The sequence below is a fragment of the Giraffa tippelskirchi genome, chromosome 1 (genome assembly GCF_054371585.1).
Source record: "Giraffa tippelskirchi isolate mGirTip1 chromosome 1, T2T-mGirTip1v1.2.pri, whole genome shotgun sequence".
In the NCBI taxonomy this organism is placed as follows: Eukaryota; Metazoa; Chordata; class Mammalia; order Artiodactyla; family Giraffidae; genus Giraffa; species Giraffa tippelskirchi.
The window spans coordinates 105,062,447-105,089,466 of record NC_137275.1 but is presented as its reverse complement, the minus strand read 5'-3'; the positions used below and the strand labels follow the sequence as shown (position 1 = coordinate 105,089,466).

Here is a 27,020-nt window from a genome sequence, read left to right as displayed (position 1 = left end):
TCTGAGGCGTTGGTTAAAACAATACAGATTTTGCTGGGTGCTCATTCTGCCTGTTCCCCTAAATGCCCCACTGGAACACATCTATACTGTCCATAATAGAATGAGAACATTTTCTCTTTTCCATCAATCCAATTATACTTAAACTCGGGCAGAATTAGCATTTGGCATCTTCCACTCTTTGCCGTCTCAAGTTAGACTTTGTTGCACCATAAATTTCTCATGGCCTGTTTGGCTTCTGCATTCCTCAGAGTGTAAATCAGAGGGTTGAGCAAGGTTGTTACAATACTGTAAAACAGAGCCACCGTCTTGTCCACTGGAAATACAGTTAGAGGGCGAGCATATATGTATATACACGGTACAAAGAATAAGACAATAACGATAATGTGGGAGGTGCATGTGGAAAGGGCCTTCCTTCTTCCTTCTGTGCTACAGTTACTCAGACAACCTAAGATGAAAACATATGAGATCAGCAGCAACAGGAAACTCACCATGCATATGGTCCCACTGTTAAACACTGTGAGTAGGTTGATGACATAAGTATCCACACAGGCAAGTTTCAACAACGGTTACCTATCACAGAAATAGTGATCAATAACATTGGGGCCACGGAAGGGTAATTCCAAAGTCAAGAGAATCTGTGCTGAAGAATGGATACAGGCCCCTAACCAGGCCAGTTTTACCAGTGTGCCACAGACACATTGGCTCATGATGGATGTGTACCGCAGGGGCTTGCAAATGGCCACATAGCAATCGAAAGACATGAGGACAAGTACCAAGATCTCCATGCACCCAAAGAAGTGAAATGCAAAGATCTGGGTCATGCACTAGTTGAAGGAGATGGCTTTCTTCTCAGATACAGAATCTATAATCAACCTAGGGGCAATGGTTGTTGAAAAACAGGCATCAGCAAAGGATAAGTAGAAAAGGAAGAAGTACATGGGGCTCTGAAGTGTCTGGCTATATCGTATGGTCATCACAATTAGGAAGTTTGCCAACAGAGTTCCAAAGTATAGAAATAGGAAGATAACAGATACTACTTTCTCCTTTAGTAGATTCTGTGTTGAATGAACACATTCATTCTGAGTAGAATGAATTCGTTCACACTGCTGTTCACCTCTATGGTTATGATAAATATAGAACAGACACAGCTGAAAAGTGGTTCATCTTCTAAAGAAAAGTTGGAGAAATGGTGGCTTGGCAATTGTGGTGCATTTGGATGCAGAATTGCAAGTTTTAGAGTTCTAATTTCGTCAAACATATAACTTAGTGTTTCTCAAAGTTTTCATACACTATACTCACTCAGGAATTTTTTTTTTTTAATGTTGGCATGCTTTAAACATTGGCATTGATTCAAGGTCTTCTTGTTGCTGCTGCTGCTGCCAAGTCGCTTCAGTTGTGTCCGCTTCTGTGCGACCCCATAGACAGCAGCTGGGTTGCCAAATTTTATGTGTGTGTGTGTGGGGGGAAAGCGCTCAAGTGATTGTGCACTCTGCCATGGTCTGAAAACTAGTGAATTTGCTTTATGATCTTGGTCAGATCATTTTAATGCCTTGACACTCTTTCTTTATATGACAGAGAATCTGACAGATACATTATTAAGGATATGCATATGCATATGATACATATATGTTCATATGATGTGTATGCACATCAATTACTGACAATAATATCCTTATATAATTTAAAAATAATATATTTGGAGATTATCTCCTGAGTGAATACATTTCTTGATTTGAACAACAGTTTGTAGCCATTATTCCTGGTCTCTTCAGTATCTTTGTTGGGTTATACTTAAGAAAAAAGCTTATTTTTCCGTCTTTAGATTCATTGCAGCTATAACTTTACCTTCATTGCCAGTTAGGGCACATGAGATATTTGAGCCAATCAATGAGGCTAGCAGTATTTTGGAAAATTGCTATATATTTGATATAAACCATTACATATGTCAGATGCATGCTAGTAAATTTCACATTCTGTGGACTCAGCCTATTATTTCACTTTCTATGTTTCTGTAACCTGTGTACTATCTTCCTTCATATCTGATTCTCCTACCACTATCATCTAGAAGATTGCATTCTTTCAATTTGTATCTCTTTAAAATGTAAGTTTAAAAATGTATTTCAGAAACTCAACATAAAATGCATCTCCTTGCTCTCCTTTACTTTTTCCTTATATACTATACCTATATAATTTCAATCATCGTATTATATTTTCTGAATTTCCTTTTTTAATTTAAAAGCCTTTTCTATGTTAGCTACACTGTATTTGTAGTGTAATTATCTACTTAGCAATTAAAAATAAACATGATGTTAGTCACTCAGTCATGTTTGACTCTTTGTGACACCATGGACTCCACCAGGCTCCTCTGTCCATAGTATTCTCCAGGCAAGAATACTGGAGTGTGTTGCCATTCCTTCCTCCAGGGGATCTTCCCAACCCAGGGATCAAATCCAGGTCTACTTCATTGCAGACAGACTCTTTACCAACTGAGCCACCAGGGGAGCCCAAAATTAACCTATCAAAATCTGAAAATACAAATTCCACCATTTATTTTTTGTTTTTCCAAATTTTCATCTTAATTAAAATATTTTTAATAAACGCTTCTCATATAGCTTGTGCTTATTTTAATAGTTTAATCAAATATATGCCCAGGGAATTGTTAATATAAATATCACTATTTTAAGTCACATGGACTGTAGCCCACCAGGCACCTCTGTCCATGGGATTTTCTAGGCAAGAATACTGGAATGATTGGCCATTTCCTTCTCCGGGGGATCTTTCTGACCCAGGAATCGAGCCCACATCTCCTGCATTACAAGCATGTTCTACCACTGAGCCACCAGGGAAGCCCATAATTATTGACATTATTCTCAAATAATCTTTCAGTTTGGTTGCTTCAATATTTATTAGAAAATTAATTATGGTATGGGTGTATCTGCATAATAAAATTTCCAAAGCTTGCAATGTATTACAGGGTAAGAAAAGCGCCCTTCAGAAATTCATACTTAACCAGTCCAAGGGTGGTGTTAGTCACTCAGTCCTGCCAGACTCTTTGTGACCCCATGAACCCAACCGGGCTCCTCTGTCCATGGGATTCTCCAGGCAAATGGGCTGTCATTCCCTTTGCCAGGGTATCTTTAAGACCCAGGGATCAAACCCATGTCTCCTGCACTGCAGGCAGATTCTTTACAATCTTAGACACCAGGGGAGCCCATAAACCAGAAGTAAAAGTTAGTTCCTCACACATTCTGCTGGGTTTTCAGATATATATCTATATACCTACATCTACCTATATATAGATATATATGTATGTATATACTCACACATATATGTGAAATATTTTTATGCACAAATTAGGTCATTTCCCATTGTTTCTAAAACTATAACAATATGGCACAAATTGCAAATAAAAAATTAACTTCAGGCATTATTATACTTGTTTAGTTAACAGAATTAAAATTATGAATATATATTTTGATTAGTAATAGAGTATAACATTTTTGTATATTTTAATTTATTATATTTCATTTGTTTTGAATTTTGTATGTTATATTTGTTTAATTTTTGATATCTTTAAATTTTGAGCTCTTTTTTTTTCAACATTATACAATAAACTCTATCAATTTTACACTCCTGTTTCCGTTTTAGTCAATCATGTTTTTAAAATTTAATGTCAAATGAAACACATTTTAACATGAATTTTGACGTACACTTCCTCTTTCTGATTAATCATCAATTCTTTAGTGATTCAATAACACCATCAACTCAGTCATCAAATGTGTACTGAGAACCTACTCATATCTGGAGTCAACTTATAGAGCATGAAAAGATGTCCTCAACCTCCTCACAACCACGTTGGAGGGATAACATTTCTCTATGTAAGATTCTTAATCATTGAAAAACTACACACAACTCTGTGATAATGCTAAGTAAATTTTAACTCCATATCAGAAAGATCCTAGAAAATAAGCTGATTGGTCGTTAAAGGTTTAAACATGGGAAATAAGTGAAATTATGGCTTTAATTGAGTTAAACTGCAATTTCCAACAAAGTTCTCTGAAAATTAAATATTCAAAAAGTTTGTAAAGGGTTTCCCTAAGTAAGATAAATATATCAATATCAGTAAATCAAGCTATTTAACTCTAGTAAAGTTACGCATCTAAATACAATTAGGTTTTCCTTGCAGTTGAGCTAAAATAATATTAGTTCACTCTGAGAAATTAGAAATATCACAATAATTACAAACTCTGATTGGAAGTTGCAATTTTCTCTGCTGATTATTAAAAAAAAAGGAAATCAATTATTATTTAATTTTAATACATTAGGTTTCCAGTAGGGGATAAAAACAAAAGAAGGGGAGCCCTTTGCTGTGAGAAGAGGAGGAGTTAGGATTGAAGAGTGATTAAATATTTTTAAAAAGGGAACATGCATTGCTTCAGGAAAAAAATAAATGCTCCCATCATTAAAAACTACACTCTCATTAAATTTCAAACATTTTAAGAGACAAATTTTGGGTAGGTAACAGACAACCATGACATCCAGTTCAACTAATTCTATTTTATTTTAAGTAAGCAAAGAGAAGGTTTAGGGACATAAAAACAGGAAAGCATCATTGACAGGATGTATGCATTAGTTTAAATCAATACTACCTAAGAATTTTATTATTGAATTCAGCCATTATCTCCAAACTTTTCTGGACCACCCTGCCTCTTTGATTTGGGAGGGCATCATGGTGGTAGAAGGTCTTTTTCCTTCCTTGAGCCTTACATTTTACTTTTACCTACTGAATTGTTAACTGATTCAAATATATTTGGTGCCAAAATTTTTCCATTCTTCCTAAGTTAAATAATCACCTGCCTCTATCTCCTATGTTCCATATATATAACGTATGTATGTATGTATGATTGAATAAGGCAATTCAATATTAAATATTATTATTTTTCCATAATCTTATCATTCAAACAATTTTTGCTTGTGCAATTTCATGTGACATACACATTTTTTTGCAAGGTAACTGGACTGACCATGTGATTCATCCATTTCTAGTTACAAAGCATGACCTGTGATACAGAGTGTTTTAATTAAGACACTGAGGCTAGAACTAGAAAGGGATGTTACTATGTAGCCTCTCTCTCAGCATTCACCCTACATCTCATATAAAATACCAAATTCTAATCATCACATGGATTGCATCTTAGAAAAGAGAAATCATGAGTCATGAGAGAAGGATAGCAATTGATCTCTTAAATTTCTGTCCTGACTCCAAAATCAAGTGCATTAAACTGCATGCTGAGGCTAATATTAAAGTAAAAAATAAATAAATAAAGATCTAACTGGATAATAGTGAAGAGGAGGAAAGAAGCAGACTAGTGTAGTCAGAACAGGAGAGAGGAGTGATCAGGTACCAGGGGAAGAATAGTCGGAGATGGGATATAGAAAGAGATAGAGTGGGAAGGAGAGCAAACATCTTAGAGAAAGTAGTTTTATCTAAGATTTCATCCCACAGTTCAGCTTCTTTCTTCCTGAACAACCACGCCATCACTTACCCCCATTAAAGAGAGATTGTTGTTGTGTGTTAAAACAAGGATTGTCAAGGATCTTGAAAACCCAGGTGTGTAGAAAGTGGAGCCCGATTTAATACTCTGTCCCAGAAGCATCAGCACTGACCATAGACTTTGGACCAGGAGCTCCCCAAGACAGAAACTTAGATCAGTGTTTAGGGCTCAGATGGTAAAGAATCCGCCTGCAATACAGGAGACCTGGGTGCAATCCCTGGATTGGGAAGATATCTTGGAAGAGTGCAACCCTCTCCAGTATTGTTGCCTGGAGAATCTCATGGACAGAGGAGCCTGGCAGGCTACAGTCCATGGGGTCACAAAGAGTCAGACATGACTGAGAGACTGAGCACAGCACAGAAGAAAATATTTCAGACAGATTGAGAAAATTGCCTCTTTTCTTACAACCAAACAGATGACTTCCAACAGAGTGTATTTTTCATATCTTCAACTTTCATTTACTTAGAAGGTGAATTGTGTGAGGCTTGAATAAAACACACAAATGATACTTCAATGAGATTTATCATTGCCTTCTATCACAAGTGATGATGGGATATAAAGAGTTTATGGAGAAGGGAACTCTTCATGTAGCTATAATTCAGACAGCTCCTTCCTGGAAACACTGGGTCAGACAGAACAGCAACGTCTGTATTGGAGCAGAGAGAATGCTCTGAAAATGGAGTGAATTTCTTAATTCGGCTCTTGGAAACTTAATTGGAGTAAATTTTCTTACAGTCTGAGAAATAAATGCCTCTGCAGCCAGCTTCCTTCCCACTGTATCTCTCTCTTTTTTTTTTTTTTTTTGAAAAATCATGAGGCTAACTGTTTTATTTTTACTGTACTTGATATTTATAGAAATTCACACAAAAGTTTGCAAATGCTTAAGGTAGGCTTTAAGCCTCAGGAGCTCCAAGGAAACTATTTCTTCGAAACCAGTCCCAAGTGATATGCAACAAGCTACCTAGCTCAAACAGTCCAAGGGCAAAATCAAGCCTTGGGGACAATTGGTTAAACTTCAACTCATATGACTTGATATGAGGCAATTCTATTCTCTTCCCCATAAACTTTCCTTAAGTCCATCTCTTCTAGAGGCCTGGAAGTCTTTGAAGGCAGTTGAAAGCCCATAGATGAAATATGTGTGGTTAGCTACTCTTATTTGTGTTATATCAAAGTGTGAACTGGTTTCCCTGGTGGCTCAGATGGTAAAGCACCTGCCTGAAATGTGGGAGAGCAGGGTTCGATCCCTGGGTCTGGAACATCCTCTGGAGAAGGAAATGGCAAGCCACTGCAGTACCCTTGCCTGGAAAATCCCATGGACAGAGGAGCCAGGTAGGCTACAGTCCATGAGGTCACAAAAGAGTGGACATGACCGAGAGACATCACTTTCACTTTCAAACTGTGAATTATATTTATCATCACTATCAAAGAGCTAAAGTCAGCAATAATTACAGTTCTTTGACAAATCTGAAATATTAATATGTGAATGTTTTTCTTTCTATTGTTTATTTATTTATGTTTTAAATAGAGTTGATTTACAATGTTTTGTAATTTTCAGTTGTACAGCAGATACATTCAATTCAGTTCAGATGATCAGTCGTGTCTGACTCTTTGCGGCCCCACGAACCACAGCACGCCAGGCCTCCCTGTCCACCACCAACTTATGAGTTCCCCCAAACACATGTCCATTGAGTCGGTGATGCCATCCAACCATCTCATCCTCTATCGTCCCATTCTTCTCTTGCCCTCAATCCTTCCCAACATCAAGGTCTTTTCAAATGAGTCAGCTCTTCACATCAGGTGACCAAAGTATTGGAGTTTCAGCTTCAACATCGGCCTACCAGTGAACACCCAGGACCGATCTCCTTTAGGATGGACTGGTTAGATCTCCTTGCAGTCCAAGGGACTCTCGAAAGTCTTCTCCAACATCACACTTCAAAAGCATCATCTATCTCTTTGGCGCTCAGCTTTCTTTAGAGTCCAACTCTCACATCCATACATGACTACTGGAAAAACCATAGCCTTGACTAGACAGACCTTTGCAGACAAAGTAATGTCTCTGCTTTTTGATATGCTGTCTGGTTTGGTCATATTCTGGTTTGGTCATATTGGTCATTGGTGATATTCGTTTGGTCATAACTTTCCTTCCAGAGAGTAAGTGTCTTTTAATTTCATGGCTGCAATCACCTTCTGCAGTGATTTTGGAGCCCAGAAAAATAAGTCTGACACTGTTTCCACTGTTTCCCCATCTATTTCCCATGAAGTGATGGGATCGGATGCCATGATCTTAGTTTTCTGAATGTTGAGCTTTAAGCCAACTTTTTCACTCTCCTCTCTCACTTTCATCAAGAGGCTCTTTAGTTCTTCATTTTCTGCCATAAGGATGGTGTCATCTGTATACCTGAGGTTATTGATATTTCTCCTGGCAATCTTGATTCCAGCTTGTGCTTCCTGCAGCCCAGCATTTCTCATGATGTACTCTGAATATAAGTTAAATAAGCAGAGTGACAGTATACAGCCTTGACGTCCTCCTTTTCCTGTTTGGAACCAGTCTGTTGTTCCATGTCCTGTTCTAACTGTTGCTTCCTGACTTGCATACAGGTTTCTCAAGAGGCAGGTCAGGTGGTCTGGTGTTCCCATCTCTTTCAGGATTTTCCACAGTTTATTGTGATCCACACAATCAAAGGCTTTGGCATAGTCAATAAAGCAGAAGCAGATATTCTTTTGGAACTCTCTTGCTTTTTCAATGATCCATCGGATGTTGGCAATTTGATCTCTGGTTCATCCGCCTTTTCTGAAACCAGCTTGAACATCTGGAAGTTCATGGTTCACGTATTGCTGAAGCCTGGCTTGGAGAATTTTAAGCATTATTTACTAGCGTGTGAGATGAGTGCAATTATGCGGTAGTTTGAACATTTTTGGCATTGCCTTTCTTGGAATTGAAATGAAAACTGACCTTTTCCAGTCCTGTGGCCACTGCTGAGTTTTGCAAATTTGCTGGCATTTTTTTTCACATTTTATTATTATATATATATATATTTTTTTTTAATATTTTTTAACTTTACAATATTGTATTTGTTTTGCTATACATTGTCATGAATCCACCATGGGTGTACATGTTTTTCCCTTCCAGAACCCACCTCCCACATCCCTCCCCATCCCATCCCTCCGGGTCGTCCTCAAAAAACTGGAAATAGAACTGCCATATGACCCAACAATCCCACTGCTGGGCATACACACTGAGGAAACTAGAATTGAAAGAGACACGTGTACCCCAGTGTTCATTGCAGCACTGTTTATAATAGCCGGGACATGGAAGCAGCCTAGATGCCCATCAGCAGATGAATGGATAAGGAAGCTGTGGTACATATACACAATGGAATATTATTCAGCCATTAAAAAGAATACATTTGAATCAGTTCTAATGAGATGGATGAAACTGGAGCCTATTATACAGAGTGAAGTAAGCCAGAAAGAAAAACACCAATACAGTATACTAACACATATATGTGGTATTTAGTTAACTGGTAAAGATAACCCTGTATGCGAGACATCAAAAGAGACACAGACAAATAGAACAGTATTATGGACTCTATGGGAGAGAGTGAGGGCGGGGTGATATGGGAGAATGGCATTGAAGTATGTAAATTAGCATATGGGAAATGAATCTCCAGTCCAGGTTCAATGCATGATACCGGGCTCTCGGGGCTGGTTCTGGCATATTGAGTGCAGCACTTTCACAGCATCATCTTTCAGGATTTGAAACAGCTCAACTGGAATTCCATCACCTCCCCTAGCTTTGTTCGTAGTGATGGTTCCTAAGGCCCACTTGACTTCAGATTCTAGGATGTCTGGCTCTAGGTGAGTGATCACACCATTATAATTATTTGGGTCATGAAGATCTTTTTTGTACAGGTCTTCTGTGTATTCTTGCCACCTCTTCTTAATATCTTCTGCTTCTGTTAGGTCCATACAATTTCTGTCCTTTATTGAGCCCATCTTTGCATGAAATGTTCCCTTGGTATCTCTAATTTTCTTGAAGAGATCTCTAGTCTTTCCCATTCTATCGTTTTCCTCTATTTCTTTGCACTGATCACTGAAGAAGGCTTTCTTATCTCTCCATGCTATTGTTTGGAACTCTGCATTTAAATGGGTATATCGTTCATTTTCTCCTTTGCTTTTTGCTTCCCTTATTTTCAAAGCTATTTGTAAGGCCTCTTCAGACAGCCATTTTGCTTTTTTGCATTTCTTTTTCTTGGGGATGGTCTTGATTCCTGTCTCCTGTACAATGTTGTGAACCTCCATTGATAGTTCATCAGGCACTCTGTCTATGAGATCTAGGCCATTAAATCTATTTCTCACTTCAACTGTATAATCATAAGATATTTGATTTAGGTCATGCTTGAATTGTCTAGTGGTTTAGCAGATACATTAGGTTGGACAAAATCTTCATTGATATATATATATATATACACACATACACACACACACACACACACACACACACACACATACATATTTATGTATGCAAAATCTAATCTCTAAGACAATTTTTTCTTCCCTCCAGAAATATTTTCCAAAATATCAAATGAGTTGCAAGAAGTGAGTGGAGAAGGAAATGGCACCCCACTCCAGTGTTTTTGCCTGGAGAATCTCGGGGACAGGGGAACCTGGTGTGCTGCCGTCTATGGGGTTGCACAGAGTCGGACACGACTGATGTGACTTAACAGCAGCAGCAGCAGCAGCAGCAATAAGTGAGAATAATTTTTTCATTCTTTTTTGACTTCTAAATTCTAAGTGAGCGTAAAATTCAAGTCTTCTTAATTTTCATTTGAGGCTATTGAATTGCCAAATCAGAGTTCATAAGTGATCTAAGAATGAAAACTAAATTATTTCCTGGAACTTATGCTATTTTTTATAATATTGCATTACTTTACACCCGGTCAAACAATGTTCATCCATATAAGATTTTTGTCTGATTAGATAATTTGAATTTTTTACTCAACTTTAAATGTTTTATTTTTCATTAGAAACTACCATTATCCTATTCCACACTTTCCTCATGGCACTTTTCACTTAAAGAAGTGAATAAAGATTCCTGAAAGTGTAAATCAAAGGGTTTATCAAGGGAGTTAGGATGGTGTAAAATATGGCTACCATTTTGTCAAAGGGTAAAGAATATGAAGGTCATACATACATAAATATGCACGGGATAAAGAACAAAACCACAACAGCAATGTGAGATCCTCAGTTGGAGAGGGCTTTCTTCTGCCCTTCAGAGCTATGTATTCTCAGAGACAGCAGGATGACCCCATAGGAGACAAGCAACAAGGAGAAGATTAAGATGCCAAAAAACCCACTGTTGGTGACTACCAAAAGGCCAAAGATGTGAGTGTCAGCGCAGGCAAGCTCCAGCAGTGGGTACAAGTCACACATGAAGTGATCGATGACGTTGGGGCCACAGAAGAGCAGCTGGAAAGTGAAGAAAATCTGTATCATGGAATGCAGGAAGACCCCTGTCCAGACTACCGCCATCAGAAGGACACAGAGTCTACGGTTCATGATAGAAGAATAGTGCAAGGGTTTGCAGATAGCCACATAGCGGTCATAGGCATGGCGCTGAGGACAATCACCTCCACCCCAGCAAAGAAGTGTTCAGCAAAGAGCTGGGTCATGAAGCCTTCGAAAGAAGTGGTTTTCCTCCAAAGGAGAGAGTCCACAATCATCTTTGGGACAATGACAGAGGAGAAGCATGCACCCAGGAAGGACAGAAAAGCCAGGAAGAAGTACATGGGGGAGCCACAGAGTGCTGGGCTGCTACTGATGGTCATCACAATTAGCAAGTTGTCCCCGACAGTTGCACTGTAAATGAACAAAAAAACAACAAATATTATTTTCTGCATGGTTGGATTCTGTGAAAGCCCCAGGAGGACAAACTCAGTTACGAAGCTTTGGTTTTGCATAATTTCCAAGGAAAAGGTGAAAGGTACCACAGTGAGCATGTAGAATCTAGTTAGAGAAAAAGACAAATGTCAGACCGGTTTTGGGAGTCATCATAGTCATCAACAAATTGGTGCATCCATGTGAAAAATTGACTTATGTTCTTGTGCTTGCTTTTTCATTGAGAACACAAAGCTAGAAATGTGTTGAAGGTGGTAGGAGGATATCAGGAAGAATTGAAGTTTAGATAAATTGTTAAATGTTTTAAGACAGAGCTTCAATGTAGGAGAAGGGTAGGGATCCATCTGGGGTGGGGATAAGAAATCGTTATTATATCAACTGCTAACTCTGGTCATATGTTAATAGTAGTGGTTTCCTGGAGTGAACTGTGAGAAGAGTTCTGAAGCTACATCCATGATCTGAGGAAAGGAAAAGAGCAGTTTATTGGTCATGCCTGCCATGTGCATGGATGGGAGAAGGGGAAGTTGCATGCCATCCATGATCAGGTGACTTCCTTATCTCCAGGTAGAAGGAAAAATTAGACAAAACTGGAGTAGTGCTTGGATCATGGCTATACTCCAAATTATTTCCTTAAAGTCTAAAAAAAAAAATGAGACTTTAAAGTCAACAAATTCATTATTCAGAAAAAAAAAAAAAAGAAATATCACCTTGCTGTAGACCAATACATAATAAATATGCGTGTGTTAAGTTGGCTTTCTTTTCACTCATTATTTTAAAACAAGAATGCTGCTGCGGCTGCTGCTGCTGCTGCTAAGTCGCTTCAGTCATGTCCAACTCTGTGCGACCCCATAGATGGCAGCCCACCAGACTCCCCCGTCCCTGGGATTCTCCAGGCAAGAATACTGAAGTGGGTTGCCATTTCCTTCTCCAATGCACGAAAGTGAAAAGTGAAAGTGAAGTCGCTCAGTCGTGTCCGACTCTTCGCGACCCCATGGACTGCAGCCTACCAGGCTCCTCTGTCCTTGGGATTTTCCAGGCAAGAGTACTGAAGTGGGGTGCCACTGCCTTCTCCGAAAACAAGAATAGAAGCTGACAAAAATAAGTAATACCTACTAATATGTACTGTTATGATGACTAAGTTAAATAATGTAAGGAAGCAGTTGTTCAGAGTTAAGTGGCTAGGAAACAGTCCACGTTAGATCTTATTACCCAGTTTTACTGGTAGGAAGCCCATGCTTAAACAGATAAAATTAAAGAAATAACAGATACTGGCTCTGGAGTTTTAACCCAGAAACTTTGACTTCAGCATGGAAGTGACTGACTCTATAGGGAAAGAAGCAAAAATTTTTCTAGCAAGAGCAGGAGGGGCTTCTCTCGAGTCTCCATTCACTGTAGAGGTTATAACCTGATTCCTCTGTTCATGTTTGACTGATGCTTCTTGATGAATGACACAGAGCCAGTGATGTAGAATCAGAAGGTAATGACCAGATTATTTACAGATACAAACTGACAGTAACCACAGAGGTAAGGAATAGAAACAGAATGCTGACTATAGCCAGAGCCTGAGGCTTTATTAATTGCTAAGTATTTATTCAAGGTGACTCAATCAGATCAAGCAGTACTCACAAGTGTGTGTCTGTTGACTTACTTACAGTATGACTTACTGTAGTGTAGGGATATTCACATATAACATCCCTACCCATTTCATACGATTATAATGAGGGTCAAATTGGAAAATGTGAAATTGCTGCTTATGATAAAATGCTCTTACTGATTTTAGTGACTCTTCTCTCACTTAAAAAAGCAAACAGGTTACCCACATAAAGCTTTTCCATTACTCATCCAGATATTACTCCAACTTTTGACTTCATTTCTTATAGCAAGACACAGCTTTGAAGAATGACTGTCCTTTGTTGCTGTTTAGTTGTTCAGTTATGTCTGACTCTTTGTGATCCCATGGACTGTAGCCTGTCAGGCTCCTCTGTTCATAGGATTTCCCACACAAGAACCTCGGAGTGGGTTGTCATTTCCTTCTCCAGGGGATCTTCCCTATGCAGGGATTGAACCCGTATCTCCTGCATTGGCAGGTGGATTCTTTACTGATAAACAACCAGGGAAATATGATTGTGTCCTTCCCTGTATATATGAGAAATTCATGAGTCAAGTGGCAAGTGAGTGTGTGTGTGTGTGTGTGTGTGTGTGTACATACACATACTATCTATGCTTGTTATATAGGGAAGTAAAAGAATAATTGGGCTTTCTGAAAGAATTAAAAATGAGTTGATTTTTATGAATGACACTGACAGCTAACAAAAATGATTGAAAATATGAATAAAACTAGCAAATATACAGACGTATATACAACACGTCTTTTTACTTACTTTAAAACAAATTGTTTCCAGGGTACTAGGCATTCCTAAACAGCGTCTGTACTCTGAACTCCATATTCAGGTATGTCATCAAGCAAACAAGAGCATGAGAAAAACCTTATAAGATCATTGGATCAGTTAATGACTATATATTAAAGAGTAAAAACTATCAATATATGCAGAGACACTGAAATGAAATAAAGACACCAGGTCCAGATTCATAGAGACCTAGGTTCAAATCCAAGCTCTTGTACTAAGTTATATTATGTGGTGAGAAAAGTTACTTAAAATTCTCAAGAGCTCAGATTCTATTCTGTAATGATGTATAATAACAATACCTATTGATAAGATTCTTAGAAGAATCAGATAAGGCAATATTGATATTCATAAAACCATTAATGCAGTTAGATGCACTGGAGAAAATTGCCATCAGTGAGAAAAAGCTTCCAGAGCCTTTGACGCAGAGCAGAAATGACAATCCTTTAACTCCTAATTTCTGCTTTACCATGATCTAGGCTTACAAATATCTTTACTCATCCTTTTACATATTCACAAATATAAAATAGTTTTATTGGTTACCACAATGGAGATAAGGTATCATTTAAATTTGCAACAATTTTAAGTCTTTAATAATCCCTGAATACAATTTTATAGTCTTCAGACCCTCATGTGTGCGTGTGTGGGTGCTAAGTTGCTTCAGTTGTGTCCAACTTTTTGTGGCCTTATGGACTGTAACCTGCCAGGCCCCTCTGTCCATGGGATTCTCCAGGCAAGAATTTTGGAATGGATTGTTGTGCCCTTCTCCAAGGGATCTTGCCGACCCAGGGATCAAACTTTCATCCCTTCTATCTCCTGGATTTGCAGGCAGATTCTTTACCATTAGCATCACCTAGGAAGCCCAAATCCTCAGCTGTCCACTTCTTTTACAGGTAGTGTCACTGTACAAAGGAAATCAAATAATACAAACAGTGGAGAGAAAGAGCAAGGCTCTGTATTAATCTAACAAGTAATTCTCAGGCTCTGTACTTCCCTAATCTGAGAAGTTTCTAAGAAATACTATTTTAGAATCAAATGCTCATTAAATACGAACAAATCAAAATGCTCTTTTTTTTAGATAAAAGGAATTTCCAAAATTCCTGTTAAAACTTAGGCAATAGAGAGGACAGTGTCCTCAGAGTTTATGATCACAAGGTTTATGATTAGAAAGTATTTAAAAGGTAATTAAACATACTGTGTTGTCCTGGATTGACCCCTAGAACAGAAAAGTGATAGAAGTGGAAAAGTTAGTGAAACGTGATTAAAATCTTGTGCTTCTTTAAGAGTAATATAATCAATGTTCATTCCACAGTCTTGACAAATATACTATTAGTAATGTTAAATGATATTTATTAGGGGAAATAATTGAGGAGTAGACAGAAGCTCCGTATTATCTTGGCAACTTTTCTATTAATCCAAAATTATTCCAAAATGAAAAGTTAATTAAAATAATATAATAATTGTTCAGTTTCCAATATAAAAATCTAGAAGCTACAGATTTATAGTCATGTGTCACTGAAGAAACCAGAAGCTTCTGAGTCCTCTCCGATAAAATAGAGTACCATTTGTTCAAGCTGTTGACCTGTGAGAGTCAAATAAGACAGTTACTATGAATTGCTTTGTAATGTATAGTTCAAAAGGAAGATGTGGAATATTGATGTAAACTTTATTTTTTTTAATAGTGTTTATACATACAAAGTGCACTGAAGGATCTATCATAAGAATAAAACAGATTTCTAAGTCAGGTTTTTAAAAAAACGGTGTCTTCTAAATTGCAATGAAACAGCTTCATTCATATTATCTAATTGGGAAATGTTTTAGCAAATACTTTTAGAGTCATAAAAATGACTATATTTTTTATACAAGTAACCCCAACACTAAAAATTATTCTAAGAGTGAAATAAAGTGATGTAAGATCTTCACAACCCAGATAATCACGATGGTGTGATCACTCACCTAGAGCCAGACATCCTGGAATGTGAAGTCAAGTGGGCCTTAGAAAGTATCACTACGAACAAAGCTAGTGGAGGTGATGGAATTCCAGTTGAGCTATTTCAAATCCTGAAAGATGATGCTGTGAAAGTGCTACACTCAATATGCCAGCAAATTGGGAAAACTCAGCAGTGACCACAGGACTGGAAAAGGTCAGTTTTTGTTCCAATCCCAAAGAAAGGCAATGCCAAAGGATGCTCAAACTACTGCACAATTGCACTCATCTCACATGCTAGTAAAGGAGTGCTCAAAATTCTCCAAGCCAGGCTTCAGCAATACGTGAACCATGAACTTCCAGATGTTCAAGCTGGTTTTAGAAAAGGCAGAGGAACCAGAGATCAAATTGCCAATATCCGCTGGATCATCGAAAAAGCAAGAGAGTTCCAGAAAAACACCTATTTCTGCTTTATTGACTATGCCAAAGCCTTTGACTGTGTGGATCACAATAAACTGTGGAAAATTCTGAAAGAGATGGGAATACCAGACCATCTGACCTGTCTCTTGAGAAACCTGTATGCAGGTCAGGAAGCAACAGTTAGAACTGGACATGAAACACCAAACTGGTTCCAAATAGGAAAAGGAGTACGTCAAGGCTGTATATTGTCACTCTGCTGATTTAACTTATATGCAGAGTACATCATGAGAAACGCTGGGCTGGAAGAAACACAAGCTGGAATCAAGATTGCCGAGAGAAATATCAATAACCTCAGATATGCAGATGACACCACCCTTATGGCAGAAAGGGAAGAAGAACTAAAGAGCCTCTTGATGAAAGTGAAAGAGGAGAGTGAAAAAGTTGGCTTAAAGCTCAATGTTCAGAAAACTAAGATCCTGGCATCTAGTCCCATCACTTCATGGGAAATAGATGGGGAAACAGTGGAAACAGTGTCAGACTTGATTTTTGGGGGCTCCAAAATCACTGCTGATGGTGATTGCAGCCATGAAATTAAAAGATGCTTACTCCTTGGAAGGAAGGTTATTGCCAACCTAGATAGCATATTTAAAAGCAGAGACATTACTTTGCCAACAAAAGTCCATCTAGTCAAGGCTATGGATTTTCCAGTGGTCATGTATGGATGTGAGAGTTGGATGGTGAGGAAAGCGGAGCGCCGCAGAATTGATGCTTTTGAACTGTGGTGTTGGAGAAGACTCTTGAGAGTCCCTTGGACTGCAAGGAGATCCAATCAATCTATCCTAAAGGAGATCAGTCCTGGGTGTTCATTGGAAAGACTGATGTTGCAGCTGAAACTCCAATACTTTGGCCACCTCATGTGAAGAGTTGACTCATTGGAAAAGACCCTAATGCTGGGTAGGATTGGGGGCAGGGGGAGAAGGGGACGACAGAGGATGAGATGGTTGGATGGCATAACCGACTCGATGGACATGGGTTTGGGTAGACTCCTGGAGTTGGTGATGGACAGAGAGGCCTGGCGTGCTGCAGTTCATGGGGTCGCAAAGAGTCGGACACGACTGAGCGACTGAACTGAACTGAACTGAATGCCTCCGTGACAATCTTCACAATGTGGCCAGTGGTCAGATCATTGTTTTGATGTTTTCACGTCATGACAGGAGGAGTTCTGTGAAGTGAGATGAATATAGAAATCCAACTCTAACAGACTTCATATTCTTTTTTACTTTATTGAGTTTCATTTCCCTCTTGCATACAATGGAGTGAAACTCGATCAACTAATACCTGTCCCTACGATAAGAGAGTTAAAGTTTGAAAAGAACCTGTCAAAATGTATGTCTCACGTTGGCTTTCAACACTAGTGAACTCACTTCAGTCTCTTAATGCCTAAAATTTTCACCAAATGAAAATTTCATGTTAAAACAAAATATCCTTATATACCAGATCCAGACATTCTATCTCATTAACTTTTTAGGAGAAATGTAACTATGCCTGATATATATATATTTATATATATATTTATATATATATTAATGAATCAAAAGAAGTCACATGGTAGTTGCTCCTCAGAAGAGATTATTGGGAATGAGAGAAAAGAAATCTCTAAACTTACAACCTGCAATACTTCACCCACTGAGATTCCATACAGCCTACACATCCTTCTTCAGTTCTGATACCTTCCAAGTTTTCTGTTGGAAATTTATAGTTCATGCAGCATTAATTTTCTCATTCCTCCATTGAGCCTCTGATATAGCCCCCTAAAACACAATCATTGGTCTTATTTTCTGTCTTCAAATCTTCCCTTTGGTCTTAGAGTAGAAACAACATTTACTTAAGACTTTTCTATTCACTGCCCTTGGATTACTCTCATTTCCTCTTACCTTCTCATCAGAATAAACCATATATCATTTAGTCTTGATTTGTTGAAAGGTTTAATTCTCACCAGAAATTTCAAACGACAATTTTAATAGATTAAATGCTGATTCTATCATTTTCCAGGCCTAGACATTGTGAGAAAAATTGCTGTTTCCTATGAATTTGAGATAATTATGCACAATTTACTAAACACCATCGTCCCAGTACCATGTTCAAGCATTACTCTATGTTCAAATTATGGAATAAATAGCTCCACTTCATCATTGAGTCTAAGAAAGTGACATCTGTGATAAGTAACATGGGTTTCTGTGTTGTAGTCAGAGAAGCTTAGATTTACAGTTATTAATAATGTAGGATGACCTGGTATTTGCCATGTATATAGAGGAGCATTACCGGTATTCCCAGCTTTCTGAAGTTAACTTTAAGCATTTGGTTTTTATGAAGAACAACATCAATACTTGATTTTACCAATTAAAAAAAATGGGATTTTTGTTTTTACAAAAGCCAACACAAGACTCCACAATCATACAAATGTTGATGAGGTTTTAAATATTTCTTTTTTTTTATTGAAGCACAGTTAGTTTGCAATGTTGGGTAAGTTTCAAGTGCACAGCAAGGTGATTTATTTACAAATATATATATCTATATATATATGTATAATATATATATATATTCTTTTTTTCTTTTGTTTTAGATTAGTTTATTTTCTATTTTTTAACTTTACAATATTGTATTTGTTTTGCCATACATTGACATGAATCCACCATGGGTGTACATGTTTTCCCCTTCCAGAACCCCCCTTCCACCTCTCTCCCCATCCCATCCCTCCGGGTCATCCCGGTGCACCAGCCCCGAGCACCCTGTATCATGCATATATATATATATATATATATATTCTATTTGAGATTCTTTTCCATTTTAGATTACCATTACCATACTAATGTTTCTTTGTAAAAGTGAAGTAGTATAACTTGAACTTTCAAAAAATGAATAAACTTGTACTGCCGAAGTATATCATAAAATGTGAGACAAAGCTACAACACATTAACACCATCTTCACAAAAGAGGTAAATCATTAAGATCACAGATAATTTTCTTATCTACATGAAAACACATACCACAGACAAAGCATTTGAAAGAAACTGAGTTAGAAGCCCTAGGTTGAAAGTTTGTAAGGGAACTTCATTCTAGAGTTATAGGTCCTGGACATACTTTATGGGAGAAGCATGTGTGATGTGAGGCAAGCAAATCAGTAAAACTGTCTTGGCTTCAATTTGCTTCCCTGTAAATTAGGAACAAAGATAATGAAACTACCAGTTTTGTTTGAGGATAAATCAACTGAAGTGAGTGTGCCTGGTAGATAATAAAGGGTTCACATAATGTACTTATATGAATCAGATCTACAGAGCAACAGCTTTGGAAATTGACCATATGCTTTTCAGTTGATACTTGAAAGAGATGTGTACTCTTGTTTCAAATGGTTCCTCAAGTCTTGGTATAAAAAATGAAAATGTTTTCTTTATATTCAATAAAAAATGTGATCCATAGTGATATTTAAGAAAAAGAGAGCAAATTAAGAGTAATTTCAAAATTTGTGCTCTATCTTCTCTATTAAAAAGAGAATCAGAGATAGATTGTAAAATATTCTTTCCTCCTTTTGTCAGTGACACTCATTTTGCTTTTGATAAATCCATAGTACAGGGAAAAATTAGCTATTATTCCCTCATTCAACTCCCTCTTCACTATGTATTTACCCAATATTTCTATCCAATGTTTGCTTTACCATAGGGTAAGTAAAAATGGAAAAAAAAATGAGATTAAAATCCTATGGAAAAGCCAATTTCATCAAAGTAACATATATGAGAAATCTGAAAAAGCAGCAGTAAGACTCTGGAGAAAAACTTCTTACTCTACAATTATCAAACTGTGGATTTAATGTTCTTTTCATTGCCTATTCTGAACCTATGAATACTGAAACCTTGGCAGTGTACATTAAAATATCAGTATGCCTACAATAATGCCTAGCCAAAATTAAAAAAAAAAAAAAAAAACCCGACAAGTATTAGTTCCTGGATCTCTCTCTCTCTCTTTTTAAATGATCTACAAAATTTCTTACTTTTATTTCACACTTTACAACAGGTATAGCCCTCTGAATGCATATAAACAATCGCTTTCTTGGCACCATGAAGAGCCTAAGTCACTCTCCTCTTCAACAAACTCCTCATGACATTTTTCACCTCTGTGTTTCTCACTGTGTAAATGATAGGATTTCACATGGGAGTGAGGATTGCAAAGAACATAGCCACGAATTTGTCCACAGGGTAGGTGACCACAGGACGCATATAGGTGAATATACAGGGACCAAAAAAGGCACCACTACTGTGAAATGGGAGCCACGTGTAGAGAGGGCTTTGTGTCATGCTTCAGAGCCATGGGATTTCAGAGAGTGCAGGATAACTGTGTAGGAGATGAAGAGCATGATAAAAAAAAAACTAAACACATTTCTGCAGTGTTACCTGCCACCATGATGCCAAGCTTGTAGGTGTCACTGCAGGCGAGTTCCAGCAGTGAGAAGAAATTACACATGAAGTGATCAATGATGTCAGGACCACAGAAGGTCGAGTTGACAAAGAAAATAATCTGCACGGTGGCATGTAGGACCCCCTCAATCCAGGCCACCACCACCAGGAGCTGGCAGAGCCCCTGTCGCATGATGGTCGTGTAGCTCAGAGGCTTGCAGATGGCCACGTAGCGGTCATAGGACATGGAAATGAGAAGGATGATCTCTGAACCTCCCACTGTGTGTTCCAGAAAGATCTGAATCAGGCAGCCACTCCAGGAGATGGTTCTCCTCTGGTACAGCAGGTCAGTGATCAGTTTGGAGGTGGTGACAGAGGTGAAGATGCCATCTAAGAAGGACAAGTGAGTGAGAAAGAAGTACATGGGAACAGAAAGCATGGGGCTGAGAGAGATGGTGATGACAATGAGCAGGTTGGCCAACACAGTAAACAGGAAAATGAGCAAAAAGACAATGAAGAGAATTTTCTGCAAGTGTGGATTCTGTGTGAGTCCCAAGAGAACAAATTCAGTCACGTTGTTGGGAGGTGTGAGGACATCCATTTAGGAAGTAATACCTTCCTACGTCCTGAATTATCTACAAATAAGTAAAAAAAAAAAAAAAAAAAAAACACACAAAAAAACCCCCAAAAAACGATACTGATTAACCATGAAAGAAATTTGATCTGAATTTCTTACAACAAAGGAAGAATGATTATTTTACTATGAACCATCTCCTTGTCACTTTTGTCTCAGTTCTTGTTTCAAGCCTTTTTAAAATTTTTCCAAGATGATTTCCATTTCTACAGACCCCTAGCACCTGTCACCTGTTAAACACCTTTAGAGCAATGTCTGGTGTGTAATTTATTGAGAAATCAGTGTTCTGTCTACGTAAGAGCTGGATTCTTCTCTTAGTTCAGCTCAAAGTGATTCTGCAAAGTCATCTCAGTGCCTCATGAGCCCTTCGCTCTGTCCATCAGCTTACAAACTATAATTTTCAGATGTATCTTGTAAGTTGAGAATTGCTACACACAGGTAGGAGTTATTTTCTATTCCATGTGAATTTACATTTGAACCCTCAGCTCTAACTGTGGAAAGAAATATAACATCGACAAGTATCTATCACAAGCATTGAATATAAGGAAATATGTATTGCACTGATGACACACTACAATTGGAACCATCCAGAACACTAAAGTTTTTCAGCTCTGTTTCCACTCTTAGCATGGGTGCCTGCATACTAAGTCACTTCAGTCGTGTCTAACTCTTTGTGACTGTATGGACTATAGCTTGCCAGGCTCCTCTGTCCATGGGATTCTCCAGACAAGAATACTAGAGTGAGTTGACATGCCCTTCTCCAGGAGATCTTCCCAACCCAGGGACTGAACCCACATCTCTTATGTGTCCTGAATTGGCAGGCGGGTTCTTTATCACTAGCACCACTTGGGGCTCTTACCATAGAATCTGCCACTATGGCTTCAGTGCCTGAAACCTATTAGGTGATGAGCAAATGTTTGATAAATTTCCATTCACCATGTGCAAATAGGGCTTCCTTGGTGGCTCAGCTGGTAAAGAATCTGCATGAAATGCAGAAGAACTGGGTTCAATCCCTGGGTCAGGAGGATCCCCTAGAGGAGAAAATGGCAACCCCTCTAGCATTCTTGCCTGGAGAATTCCATGGACAGAAGAGCTTGGCAGTCTATAGTCATGGGATTGCAAAGAGTGGGACACGACTGATAGACTAACATGGATAGGTAAATCATGACTGCGTCCCCTGACCATAAACCTAGAAGGATTTCAAGTGCTCTTTTTTTTTTTTCCTGCTGAAGAGTGAAAAAGTTGGCTTAAAGCTCAACATTCAGAAAGCTAAGATCATGGCATCCGGTTCCATCACTTCATGGCAAATAGATGGGGAAACAGTGGAAACAGTGGCTGACTTTATTTTGGGGGGCTCCAAAATCACTGCAGATTGTGACTGAAGCCATGAAATTAAAAGATGCTTACGCCTTGGAAGGAAAGTTATGACCAACCTAGACAGTATATTAAAAAGCAGAGACATTACTTTGCCAACAAAGGTCCATCTAGTCAAGGCTATGTTTTTTCCAGTAGTCATATATGGATGTGAGAACTGGACTACAAAGAAAGCTGAGTGCCGAAGAATTGATGCTTTTGACCTGTGGTGTTGGAGAAGACTCTTGAGAGTCCCTTGGACTGCAAGGAGATCCAACCAGTCCATCCTGAAGGAAATCAGTCCTGGGTGTTCATTGGAACGACTGATGCTGAAGCTGAAGCTCCAATACTTTGGCCACCTGATGTGAAGAGCTGACTCATTTGAAAAGACCCTGATGATGGGAAAAATTGAGGACAGGAGTAGAAGGGGACGACAGAGGATGAGTTGGTTGGACGGCATCACCGACTCAATGGACATGAGTTTGGGGAAACTCCGGGAGTTGGTGATGGACAAGGAGGCCCTGTGTGCCGCAGTTCATGAGGTTGCAAAAAGTCAGACACGATTGAGCAACTGAACTGAACTGAACTGATGAGAAACAGAAATAAACATTTGAAAGGAAGGTGAACTCCTAAAATTTAGTTTCTGATACACTGTATCATGTTAATATGAATATTTTTAATTGCCTATAGGAAATAGTATTTTCTGGATTAATTTATTTTTAAGATAGTGTGTTCATTATTTGATACTTCTATTTTTTCAAAATTCTATTATGATATGATTTAATATAGTCATTTTCAGTACATTTACAGCTTTTATAGACTTGGGTATAGAAGCTCTTGCATGGGTGTTCAGTACACAAGGATCTTTCAAGCAAAGGAAATCCTTATTTTCAAAGTTCTAAAAAAAATAATATGGAATAATAAGTATGGAAGAGAAAGAAATAATAGATTGCTAGGTAAGATAGATAAAGAACTACACATATATCGTTGTATACAGAGACTAACACAAACATATAAAGTATTTACTTAAGAAGTGGAAAAAAAAAGTGAAAGTGAAAGTTGCTCAGTGATGTCCGACTCTTTGCGACCCCATGGACTATACAGTTCATTGAATTCGCTAGGCCAGAATACTGGAGTGGGTAGCCTTTCCCTTTTCCAGGGAATCTTCCCAACCCTGGGATTGAACCCAGGTCTCCTGCATTGCAGGTGGATTCTTTACCATCTGAGCCACAAGGGAAGCCCAAGAATACTGGAGTGGGTAACATATCTCTTCTCCAGCGGACCTTCCTGACCCAGGAATCCAACCGTGGTCTCCTGCATTCCAGGCAGATTCTTTACCAACTGAGATATCAGGGAGTACCTATTATAAGCTCACACGTTCAATAAATATTTCTTGGACCAAAACTGTGTATATAAACATATATTTTTCCACACAATGTCACGAGGTGTTTCCCTGCTAATTACACTTACTATCTGACATTTCAGTACCAAATAGCAGCAGTTCATACATCCATGATATGCATAACCTTCTCACTCCTTTATGTTTCTGCTATATGATTCCTATGCCTCCTCCCATCTTACTATAGGATCAGTCATCCATCCTTCCTGGTTACAGGCTACTGGATGACTAATGGGATGGGAAACTTGCCAGAAATTTTGCAAAGAAAAGACAAGAGAAAACATAAATGTAATGAAATATATTCTGTGAAAAATATATTGTTTTCCAAAAACAAGTGGATGAATATCTTCATGTTTTAGTTCTCCAAGATGAAGATTTTATACCTGAGTGGAAACAAAGTGCAATGGCCTCATTTTATTTCCTTATTCTAAAGTGAGACCCCACAACAGAGCAAAAAAAGTTGTCAAGAAGTAAGAGTTAGATCTTATTAATAAGGTTTAGAAATAATGATGAAGAAATAAATTTTTCACTTTTAATTTGTTCAACAATACTCTTTCTAGGAAGACACGCTAATGGAAAATATTTTTTAACAGAGAAAAATTGTTATTTACAGTTATATTCTACACAATTTTTCAGAGCTATGGGAAACTTGAGAATGAAATAGAATGTTCAACAGTGGAGAAATGGATAATTAAAACATAATGTGTCTCTTTGAGTAATATGTAGTTTTTAAAAGATGTTTTTAAAACTTGTGCAGTGTCATTGAAACATATGTGAGTTGTAACATAAATGGAGAAAAATTTTGATGCAAATTTGAATTGCATAATTATTCTAATTTAATGCTAACTTTATTATTATTCTAATGTAAATATGTCATAAGAAATAAGGACTCAAAATATTTTTACTTATAAATTGATAGTATTATTTGAGTCTATCTTTCTTGATGTTTTGTAAGCTGAAAAAGCAATTTAAATGTCATATCATTGTGGATGAGTGGTGATTATATGATTTTAAGGTTAATTTAAACCTGAGAGTCTCTAATTATGAGATTTCTTGTGGGGGGGGGAGGGAAACTTACCTATGAACTTGCCTGACATAGGTTCATGGCCAGGGCCCCAAGCAGTTGTTAGTACACCAAGAAAGAAGCAAAATAGTAAGATTTCAAAATTCCAACTAGCTCAACTACAATAAGTATCTTTGTTGACTTAAAAATGGTGCCTTTGGATAGCCTTAAAAGTACTACCACATGTCCTGTATACAGGTGAATTATATAAAGTTTCTCAGCTACGACTAACAGGACCTCAGAGGTATTGCATCATCATTAGTAGATCTTGCCAATAACCCAATTATTTCATATAAGTTAACTGAACAGTAGAGAACTTGTATGTCTCTTATCTTTAATTTTTCACTTCTACATAAAGTCTCTATGTAGACAAAACACTAAGACTAGAGAAAATAAAAAGTTGACCACTTGTGAAATTTGGTATTGGAAAACAGTTGAGTTTATTATGAAGCCTTAATATTTAATATTATATAAAATAAGCATTCAGGTAGAAAATCATCTGATTTTTAATTTTTATTATAATAATTTGTATTGATTGATCTACGCTTATGCAAATCATAATTTTTAAATATTGTTTTCAGACGTACACTAATTGATAATTATGAATCCTATTGTACTACTGGAACTTCACACCAGGTGAAGTTTTCACACCAGTACTTCTCAAAATAGTTGTTTTTTTGACAATTCTGGAATTAGATTAACAAGATATTAATGAAAATAGTTCCCTTATTCAATTATATTTAAAGATGATTAAAGCATCTATTTCACTCATTTAAATTTAATTTATAAATCCATATGGTATAGAGAAATAAGCAATGATATTTACAATTCATAGCAAAAAAATATAAGACAAAGAATAAGAATGCCATTTGCCAAGGGGAATTTAGAAACCAGAGCACTAAATCCTGGATCAGAATCCTTATATTAAATTATTGTTAAGTAAGCAAGAAAGAAAAACACCAATACAGTATACTAATGCATATATATGGAATTTGAAAGATGGTAACGATAACCCTATATGCGAGACAGAATAAGAGACACAGATGCATAGAACAGTCTTATGGACTCTGAGGGAGAAGGTGAGGGTGGGACGTTCTGGGACAATAGTTTTGAAACATGTATGTTATCATATGTGAAACAGAACACCACTCCAGGTTCGATGCATGAGACAAATGCTCAGGGCTGGTGCAATGGGATGACCCAGAGGGATGGGATGGGGAGGGAGGTGGGAGGGGGGTTTAGGATGGGGAACATATGTAAACCCATGGCCGATTCATGTCAATGTATGGCAAAAACCACTACAATATTGTAAAGTAATTAGCCCCCAACTAAAATAAATAAATTTATTAAAAAAAAATAAAGAAAAAAAAATTATTGTTTTATAACTAAAGCAGAATGAAATGTTTGATATCACCAACTGTAAGCCCATTACAAACATCCATGAACAGAAACATCGATGTATGAAATTATTTTGTAAATATATTTAAATCAATTAAACTCAGAAATATTCTTATGTAGAAAAATACTTACAATTTTCAAATATAATTGCATTAATAAGAAGAAAATAATTTGTACATAATTCTCATTGGCTCCAGAGAATGTGTCACTGTGAGCAACATGTGTTATGAAAAAAAAGAGTTTAATAAAACTGAAACCCCATGACCAAACCTAGTTTGAAAGGACACTCCAATATTATAGTGCTATAATAATATTTGTGATAGCAGATGTAAAAGCCTGAATGCAGATTTTAAACTATCTAAAGAACTCTGTGTGATAAGGATTTTGCTGAAGTGTCATCATTAAAATATCTTGAACTTGTCTTTCAACTCGGGTATGAAAAGCAGAGTCAGATCAGAGAATTAGCATGTATGGGCAAAATCATCACTCCTACAGCTCATAAAAGTTTGAAATCCATTCA

General features: G+C 37.5%; 2 protein-coding genes and 2 pseudogenes across 13 annotated transcripts in view; 1 reads left to right on the top strand and 3 right to left on the bottom strand.

Annotated features, from left to right (window-relative positions):
* Window positions 1-27,020, top strand: part of LOC145505463 (uncharacterized) — an 82,458-nt gene that overhangs the window by 2,438 nt on the left and 53,000 nt on the right. The window contains exon 2 of one of the 11 annotated variants that reach the window (XM_081487639.1): window positions 22,520-23,247. The exons of the other annotated variants lie outside the window; for them this stretch is intronic. Within the exon in view, the coding sequence (XP_081343765.1) occupies window positions 22,520-22,669 (150 nt within the window). The 3' untranslated portion in view covers window positions 22,670-23,247. Of the gene's footprint in view, window positions 1-22,519; window positions 23,248-27,020 lie in introns of those variants that run through there. 11 annotated transcript variants of the gene reach the window in all.
* Window positions 143-1,258, bottom strand: LOC145538810 (olfactory receptor 4C11-like; annotated as a pseudogene).
* Window positions 10,569-11,825, bottom strand: LOC145504946 (olfactory receptor 4C15-like; annotated as a pseudogene). The gene has a single exon (XR_014052628.1). The product of XR_014052628.1 is annotated as an olfactory receptor 4C15-like (transcript).
* The window catches only part of LOC145504796 (neurotrypsin-like), a 73,676-nt gene continuing 67,126 nt past the window's right edge, over window positions 20,471-27,020 (bottom strand). The window contains 1 exon segment of the mRNA XM_081486093.1: window positions 20,471-21,043. Within this exon segment, the coding sequence (XP_081342219.1) occupies window positions 20,574-21,043 (470 nt within the window). The 3' untranslated portion in view covers window positions 20,471-20,573.